Genomic DNA, 9757 nt, shown 5'->3' with positions numbered 1-9757 from the left:
ATGTGGCTTTTATGATCGGTGAGCGGGTATTGCTTCGAGTGTCGCCTATGAAGGGCGTGATGAGATTTGGGAAGAAGGGCAAGCTTAGCCCTAGGTTCATTGGTCTGTTTGAGATTCTTGATCGAGTGGGAGAGGTGGCTTATAGACTTGCATTGCCACCGAGCTTATCAACCGTGCATCCAGTGTTTCATGTGTCCATGCGGAAATATCATGGCGATCCATCCCACGTATTAGATTTCAGCACTGTCCAGTTGGACAAGGACTTGTCTTATGAGAAGGAGTCGGTAGCTATTCTAGACCGACAAGTTCGTTAGTTGATATCGAAGATTTTTCCTTCTGTTCGTGTTTAGTGGAGAGGTCAGCCTCCTGAGGCATCAACCTAGGAGTCCGAGTTCGATATGCGGAGCCGTTATCCCCATCTTTTCCCCGACTCAGGTACTTCCTTTTTCTGTCCGGTCGAGGACGAACAGTTATCTTAAAGGTGGAGAATGTGATGACCTTTGGGTCGTCACTTGCTTTTAATCGAATTCTGTGTTTTTGAGGCCTTGAAAACCTCATTTAGAGTCATCTTGATTTGCGTGCGCAGTCCGGACATGTAGCCAAAAAACTTAAATATGAAAATCTGTGAAAATGATAAAATTTGGCTATAAAATGAGTAAATTTGACCTCGTTCAATGTTTTGGGTAAATGGACCCGTAATTTGATGGTCCCGAAAGGTCCGTATGAAAATATGGGACTTGGGCGTATGCCCGGAATCGGATTCCGAGGTCCCAAGCCCGAGAAATGAATTTTTAAAGAAAATTATTTTCTGAAATTGTTTAAGAAAATTTGAAATGAAATTTGATTAGAACATGATGGTATCGGGCCCATATTTTGGTTCCGGTACCCGATACAGGTCTTATATATGGTTTAAGATATTTCTGTAAAATTTGGTGAAAAAAGGATGTCATTCGACGTGATTCGGACATAAATTGTTAAAGTTGGTGTTTTAAGAAGTTTGAGAAAATTCTATGACTTTGAGGTTTAATTCGTTGTTATTGAGGTTATTTTGGTGATTTGATCGCACGGATAAGTTTGTATGATGTTGTTGAGTTAGTACGCATGTTTGGTTAGGAGTCCCGAGGGCTCGGGTTTGTTTCGGAAGGTTTTAAAACACTTAAAAGTTGCAGGTTTTCAGCTGTTGGATTTCTGTTATATCCTTCTTCGCGTTCGCGGGAGGACCCTCGCGAATGCGATGTGTTAATTATTGCTGAAGGAATTTCCTTCTACGCGAACACGTAGCTCAGGTCGCGAACGCGAGGCAGCGGGGGGTTATCCCTTTGCGAACGCGAAGGCCAAGTGAGCCTGGGCAGGGTGTGGGGCAATTACCCTACGCGAACGCGACACCTTGAACGCGAACTCAAGGCTCGAGGAGTTTTTACTCCGCGAACGCGAGCCGTTGTCCACGAACGCGAAGGCTTATCCAGCCTAACCCATCGCGAATGCGAAGAACATATTTGCCCAGTTATTTTAAAGTCTCAAAAACAGAACATTTACGGGATTTTTACAAAACTTCATAAACCTCTTCTTCTCCAAAGCTCTTAGGCAATTTTTGAAGCATTTCTTCACTATAACCTCTTGGGTAAGTAATCTTTAACTTGTTTTCTTTCATTTTTATTAACACCCACTAGATTTCTAGGCCTAAAACATGTGATTAAGGGTAGAAAATTAGGGATTTGGGTAGAATTAGGACTTTTTAATTATTTATGATTTATACCTCGTTTTGGGGTCGAATTTGAAAATAAATTATATATCGGGCTCGTGGGTGAATGGGTGATCGGATTTTGGTTCAAACCTCGTGTTTTGATCAAGTGGGCCCGGGGTCGATTTTTGAATTTTTGGGAAGAATGATTAGAAAGCTATAATTAAAGATTGGAATTGGATTGTTTAGCATTTATTGATGATAGTAAGTCGATTTTGTATAGATACAATTGGTTTGGAGCCTAACTCGAAAGGAAAGGCGGTGTTTGAAGCTTGAGTAGGCCGTCAAAATTCGAGGTAAGTGTTTGGTCTAACCTTAGCTTGAGGGATTAGGAGTTGTGTCCTATTTTCTAATTGCTTCTTGTTGAGTACGACATATAGGCATGGTGACGAGTATCTATAGGTTGGTGTCGAACATGACCGTGAGTCTTAAATTGATATTTGTTATGTTCTTAAATGAATCTACGGATGCTTTAATTGGTGATTCTCGATATTGAGCAAGGTTTCAATTTATTTATATGGAAATTAATTAAGGTTGGGTATTGGTGTTAGCTGAGATGAGTAGTGATTTCGTTAAGATTGGTTATAGCTGATTCTCCCTTGCTGGGACGTATATATTTTTACTGTTGAATTCCCTTGCCGGGACAATGTAGTTTATTGTTTATCCCTTGCCGGGACTCGTGGTACGAATGAGTTTAAGGTATATAAATATATTTGGATCGGGTTGCACGCCGCAACAGTTATATATATATATATATATATATATATATATATATATATATATATATATATATATATATATATATATATATATATATATATGGATCGGGTTGCACGCCGCAACAGTGTTAAATGATAAGGGATCAGGTTGCGTGCCGCAACAGTATTATTATTGTATTGTTGTAGATATTGAACTGTCCTTTCATTTTCTATTAAGTTTCTGTTGGATTTGCTATGTTTCCCCAAAGCATGTACCCCCTCCCTTTTAAACTGCTTATTTCCTGTTTATTTTTCCGTCGTATATTATATTACTGCACAGGTTTATCTGGAGTCTGGTCCTAGCCTCGTCACTACCTCGCCGGAGTTAGGCCAGACACTTACCAACACATGGGGTCGGTTGTGCTGATGCTACACTATGCACGCTGTGCATATACCAAAGCAGCACTTGGTCAGCAGCAGTAGGGGAGCCAGCCTTCAGTCCACCGAGACTCCGAGATAGCCCTGCAGGCGTCCGCAGGCCCGACGTCTCCTCTATCTTTTATTATGTTCTGTTATCACTTGTATCCGAGACAGACGATGTTTCTTTCTTTCAAGCATTTGTATGTAGTAATCATAGTTAGTCCGTGAGTGTTGTGGCACCGGTTTCTGGGTAGAGACATATGTTGGTTTTTCGTAGTTATTTTGGTATCATATTTGCCTAAGACTTCCCCTTAATTTCATCTTCCGCTTTTATTTAAATGTTTATCCCCCTTAATGCAAGTTGTTAAAAGGAGTAAAATAAAAGAGTTAAAGAATTTCTAGATTCCGTGACTTGCCTAGCTTCTACGAGTGAGCGCCATTACGACTCCCGAGAGTGAAAAATCCGGGTCGTGACATAACTTATTGATACTATCAAGAGTTTTGATAAAGAATATATAGTATAATTTTTATTTTGATCGTAACATTCTAGACATAAATATAAACAAAGAAAAGGCACAACATTTTAAAGAATCCTAAAACCTTCAGCTGTATTTCAACTTGCGACTAATTAACATTGGCAATTAAATAATCTAAATTTAAGGAAAGCCAAACAAAGAAAAACTTAAAGAAGCCAAAACCTAAAAGAAAGCAATACGACAGTAAAGAAACCTAATCCTTAGCAAATAAAAGCCTAAAGAGTTCTAAACCGGGGAAAAAAGAAAATTTGCCTAAAAAAGTATTAATGATTAAAATTACAATTATATCCGGCGTGAAATACATTTACAAATGATAAAAAGGCGAACGACATTTTGATTGGGTCTTTATGCTTTTAATATAGTATAGATATAAATTCTTTTGTATGCTCTAACATTATCCATTAATTTATGCAAACGACAATATGAATTCTGTAGGAGATCAATGCAACAGTAGCTTAGGCTTGTCATTTCAAGTAGCTTCAGCAATTACTTCATAACCATTGTTGTTCTATTTCATATTGTTTCCAAAAGCATTGGTGCTCTATTTCCTCGACGAAAAAAAAATCTTGCTCCGCCTATCTGTTCATGTGATGAATAGAGAGCCCTGCACAATGCTTCTGCAAATCCCGTTGCACCTGCTAGAAAAGTTGTAATTATATAATCTATAATTTATTTATAACTTATCTATAATTTTCATAAATTATATTTATTCAGTTAAAAACAACTACAATATCATACGGTACATCAACATATAAATTATTCACGGTCATTAGTCTCAATAGTTGATCCAATCCAAAGATGTATTATTTAATGTCAAATATAATCTTATTAGTGCCCAGTTAAATATATGGTACATCAACATACAAATTAAAAATTAAATTTAATGCAATTTTAAATATCTGCAACAACATACATAGTAAAAACCAATTTCATACAACTAATTATATATTATACAACTTATCTATATTTATCTATAATTTTTATACATTATTTCTACCCAATTATATACAACTACAATATCATACAATTTTTATACAATATTGTTCAACTTTCATACAATAGTTAAATAAAAAAATATATATATAAACAACACTATACAATTTTTCTATAATTTTACTATAATTGTACTACAATTTCGTAAGTATAATGTATGTCATGTCTTCTTCTTCTTCTTCTTCTTCTTCTTCTTCTTCTTCTTCTTCTTCTTCTTCTTCTTCTTCTTCTTCTTCTTCTTCAAGTTTCAATCTGAAATTCAGCCAAAATGAAGTCTAGTCTTCACCAAAACACCCTTAAAATTGAGATATAAACTCCAAACTATATTTTCAATTGTTTGCAACAACACCCAATCCAAACAAATAATGATTTTTGAAAACCCAAATTCGAATTCAAAGCTTCAAAGCTTTTTAATGGCTATCAATGGTGGAATTGCTGCTCTCTTTTCCTTTGCTTTACATTTCTGAAATTAGGAATTGAGAGATAGAGAGAGACATAGAGCGAATTCCCAATTGTTTGCAACAATACCTAATTCAAATAAATAATATTTTTTGAAAATCCAAATTCGAATTCAAAGCTTTCAAAACTTTTTAATGGCTGTCAATGGTGGAATTGCTGCTCTCTTTTCCTTTGCTCTATATTACTAGAATTAGGGATTGAGAGATAGAGAGAGACGTAGAGAGAGAGCGCAAGACAGAGAGAGAGCATGAGGGAGAGAAAATAAGGATGAGAAATAATTGATTCCTAATATGAAGGGATACTCATTTAATTACTAAAGTGTATATAATGGGTAAATTTGTATATAAGATGTAATTAAATTACAACTTGAGTAGGGAGGGTAAGGCTAGCAAACGAGCCGGGCCCGGGCCTAAATGGGCCTCGTGGGCCGGTCTTAATTAAGTGGGCCCGGGCTTAAACAGTCCTGGGCTTCGTGGGCTTTTGGAGGTAACCGGACCGGGACCATGAACTAATGGTCCCGGTCTAAGTGGGCCGGTCCCGGGCCTATGTGGGCCTGGCCTATTTTTTTAAAATATTTTTTAATCTAAGGCAGTTTCTTGTAAATTATATTATATAGTTGTGACTTAAAATTTTTTAATTCAAATTTAAAAGACAAAATATTGTAAAAAGATATTCAAAGGAATGCATTATAATTTTTATTATTATGACATTAACAAAACATGGCCCAAACTTTTTTAGTCCCCCCCCCCAATGGAATGAGCATAATAAGGTGTTAATACCACCATTGAGAAGAAACAAAACTAATCAAGATGTGCCAAGATACAATTTACATATTAATTTGCATGGTATCTCTTACAAATTTCATAAATCCTTCAAGTTTCGGAGGAATTTCCGTTGGTGGTGGCGGAAAAGAAGCTTGTTCATCACCGCTTCCGGGCGAAGCTGCATCCTTCGCAAGTTCAGCTAGCATTTCTTCGTAAGCTTCGTCTACCTCTGGTTGTGATTCAGCAAGTCCAAAATTTCTTCGTTCCGAATGGATCAAATCTATGAAAAGTACTGATTTTTCCAAGTCTCCCTCATAGACGCTCTATAATCACCAAGTTGAAGTCTTGCTTGACTAAAAACACTCTTCGATGCCACTGTTGAAGCTTGAATGGTTAAAATATCTCAGGTCATCCTTGAAAGGATCAGAAAGTATTTTTCTTTGTCTTTCCACCATTCTAAAAGATTAAATGAGCCGTCGGAATTCACTTCCTCAAGTACCTGTGACAAATAAACTTCAAGCTCATTTAGTTGTGAATAATCACTAGTGGGACAACCTTGAAAACCCCTGAACTCAGTCCAAGCAGTAAGTGCTCTTACTTCTGCAGTTCTTTTAGATGATTGAGAACTAGAAGAAGGAGTTGGAACATTTGGTCTAGCATTATTTATTGCAATTTGATAAGCACTATAAGTAGTTTGAACATTTATTTTAATTGAGGCTTTTGCGTCCGAAAGTGTAGACAACTCCTCATCTTCAAGTACTAAACCATTACTAAGCCGTCGGGATTCACTTTCTCAAGTACCTGCGACAAATAAACTTCAAACTCATTTAGTTGTGAACAATCACTACTGGGACAACCTTGAAAACCCCTAAACTCGGTCCAAGCAGTAAGTGTTCTTACTTCTGCAGTTCTTTTAGATGATTGAGAACTAGAAGAAGAAGGAGTTGGAACATTTGGTCTAGCATTATCTATTGCAATTTGATAGGCACGATAAATAGTTTGAGCATTTATTTTAATTGAGGCTTTTGCGTCCGAAAGTGTAGATAACTCCTCATCTTCAAGTACTAAACCATTATAAATAGATTGATACCAATACTGAGGACCTCCTAATTTCATAGTAGGATTTAATAAAGCAGCAACACCATAAATATGGGAAATAGGGAAAAAATATTTTTTAAATTTCTTTCTCATATAATCAATAGCTTCTTCATAAATTTCTCCACCCTCTGAAAAATAAGCAAACAAATTTGTAAGTTCTGCAAGATAAACTAAACAGTTTGAAATAGTAGGATAATATTGTCCAGAAAATTTATTTGTAGCAACATGAAATCTTTCTAAAAAAATCTACATGTGTACCGAATTGATGAACAACTTGTTGAATTATACAAAGTAAATAAAACAAACAAAACTATAATACTAAAACTAAAGAGTTGGAACGGGTTTATCGAATTGACGAACAACTTGTTGAAAATTAATTATCTTTGAAGACTTGAATACTTCAATTCACCAACTTCACAATTTTTCATACAAATTACAACAATAAAGTAACCAATTATTGAAGAAAATTAGAGAGAGATTGATGATTTTGTGAGAAAAATGAAAGAATGAGGAGGTATTTACAATTAAAAATAGAGAAAAAATGTAATTATTAAAAGTTTGGGGTCAAAACAAAGTTGGAGAGGGGGGTTAAATGGCTATTTTGCAAAGCCCAAACGACTATTTTTGCAGGCCCAACGACCATATTTTAAATGACCCAACGGTCAAACTTTTTTGAGGGATTTTTTTTTAAAATTTAGCCGTTGGGCCCGTTTGGGACCGGTTGAACCAGCCCAGTTAGGAACCGATCCCGGGCCCAAATGGTCCGGTCCTTAACGATTTTTTGGCCTTAACCGGCCCACTTAGCATGCCCACCCCTGGTCCAGGTCCTATCCGATTAGGTCCGATTAGGCCCATTACCCTAATGGGCTCGCGGGCCTGGTCCGGTCCCCGGCCTAATCGAATCATTTGCTAGCCTATTTAGGAACCGATCCCGGGCCCAAACGGTCGGGTCCTAACGATTTTTTGGCCTTAACCGGCCCACTTAGCAGGCCTCCCCCTGGTCGCGGTCCTATCTGGTTAGGCCCATTACCCTAATGGGCTTGCGGGCCTGGTTCGGTCCCAGGCCTAACCGGCCCATTTGCTAGCCTTATGGTAGGGTAATAAAAATTTTAATAGTGTATAAGTATGTAAAAATATCTAATACAATAATTATATCTAACTTGCTCAAACAAATCAGATCATTCTTTGATATGATTAATATTGTTTAATTATAGAGTATTAAATTAGAATGGATGGAACAATCCACTCACGCGCCCCAGGCAAACACCGTCCTAAAAAACACGAAGTGACCGAAAATACTTTGCACTACTACCAGGATTTAGGGTTTAAGCTTCTGCTTGATTAGATGTCCGGATTTCGAAACAATGGTGTTATGCATCTCCTCTACATTTATCGCTTCAGATTTCATGCATTTTACTCAACAGCTGCGGCAGATTCTCACACCAAGCATTTGGTGGAAACACTGGTGAACTCACTTGGGTTCTCTACAGAAGAAGCCATATCTACAAGCGTTAAGGTAAGTCGCTTGAGACCCAGAAAATATAAGCCTCTATTAGTCTTTAATTTCTTCGAAAAATCTGGTTTAGATAAAACCCACATCAAAAAACTTGTTTCTTCAGTCCCTGCATTGATGCTATGTGATGTAAATAAACACCTTAAACCCAAAATTGAAGTACTTCAAGAACTTGGCTTTTCCGTGTCGGATCTTGTCCAAATTATTTCCAACAGTGGGAAATTCTTCACCACAAGGGTAGACTGTTATACCAGACCAAATGTTGATTATCTTCGGAAACTATTGGGTAATGATGATTCTGTAGTTAAAATCATTAAGAGAAATCATATGGTGCTTGCTTATGCTCTTCATGAAGTAATGCCACCCAATATATCGTTCCTGCAAAATATTGGGTTATCATGTGTGGATATAGAGAAGCTTATGTTTTGGAATCCTGTGCTTTTAGTTCAAAAAACTGAGTGGCTCGAAGACGTAGTGAGTCGAGTAGAAAAAAAATATCACATTTCTCGGGGTTGCCCCATGTTTCTCTATGGAATTTATGCACTTGCATCTCTCAAAGAATCGACTTTGGAAAAGAAATTTGGAATTTTCAGGAGTTTTGGGTGGTCTGACTCGGACATTTTTACATTGGTTCAAAAACATCCTGCCTGTTTCAGCAAATCAGAAGACAAGCTCAAAAATGCGTTAAGTTTTTTTATGAAGGAACTCGGATATGAATCTAATTACCTGGTTTCTCACCCCACGTTTTTTACTTATAGCTTGGAGAAAAGGATTATGCTTAGACATAACATTTTGAAGCTAGTCAGCCAGAAGAAGCTAACAAATTGTAGTCGGAGCCTCTACACTGTTGTGCTATGGTCTGAGTTGAAGTTCTTAGAGAGTTATGTGCTTCCTTTTAAGGATGAGATGCCTGAGGTGTATGATTTATACGTCAAATGTAGAAGCTAATGGGGCATCTTTAGTTTTTTGAGTTTTACCAACTTTATTGATTTGTTGTTCCTTTCATGTTTTTCTTTGAGCTCAAAGCTACTGTTTGGTTCATATTTCGTTGCTAATTAGGCAATTTATCTTTTTGAAGTCAAAAGATGATGTTCTTTGATTTCAAAATGAACAAAGAGACTAAATATTTATGTTTCTACAAAGTGGAGCATTTTTCTGACGGCATCGCTTTCTCAGTCGGAATAAGATATTCTGCTTTACTGCTTGTAATAACTTTATTGGTTCTTCTGTTGTCATGTGATGGCCAAGATAATAAATGTACTTCGTAGTACACCGCCTACAATTACAACAACAACAACAACAACAACAACAACCCAGTATAATCCCACTTACTGGGGTCTGGGGAGGGTAGTGTGTACGCAGACCTTACCCCTACCCTAGGGTAGAGAGACTGTTTCCAAATAGACCCCCGGCATCCTTCCCTCCAAGAACTTCCCGCCTTGCTCTTGGGGAGACTCGAACTCACAACCCTCTCGGTTGGAAGTGGGGGTTACTTACCATCAGAGCAACCCCTCTTGTCTTAAAAAGCCCTATTT

General features: G+C 37.3%; 1 protein-coding gene across 1 annotated transcript; it reads left to right on the top strand.

The window, feature by feature from the left end:
- The first annotated feature begins 8054 nt into the window (after positions 1 to 8054).
- LOC107769572 (uncharacterized) lies at positions 8055 to 9170 on the top strand. Its single transcript, XM_016588798.1, has one exon. The coding sequence runs from the start codon at positions 8055 to 8057 to the stop codon at positions 9168 to 9170; it is 1116 nt and encodes a 371-aa protein (XP_016444284.1).
- The last annotated feature ends 587 nt before the right edge of the window (positions 9171 to 9757 follow it).

This window comes from Nicotiana tabacum, chromosome 16 (genome assembly GCF_000715075.1).
Source record: "Nicotiana tabacum cultivar K326 chromosome 16, ASM71507v2, whole genome shotgun sequence".
In the NCBI taxonomy this organism is placed as follows: Eukaryota; Viridiplantae; Streptophyta; class Magnoliopsida; order Solanales; family Solanaceae; genus Nicotiana; species Nicotiana tabacum.
Note: the sequence above shows the minus strand (reverse complement) of the source record. Positions and strands in the feature narration are given on the sequence as shown.

Excerpts from the sequence above, each read along its gene's own strand:
- LOC107769572 (XM_016588798.1), top strand. The coding sequence starts at position 8,055 with ATGTCCGGATTTCGAAACAATGGTGTTATGCATCTCCTCTACATTTAT.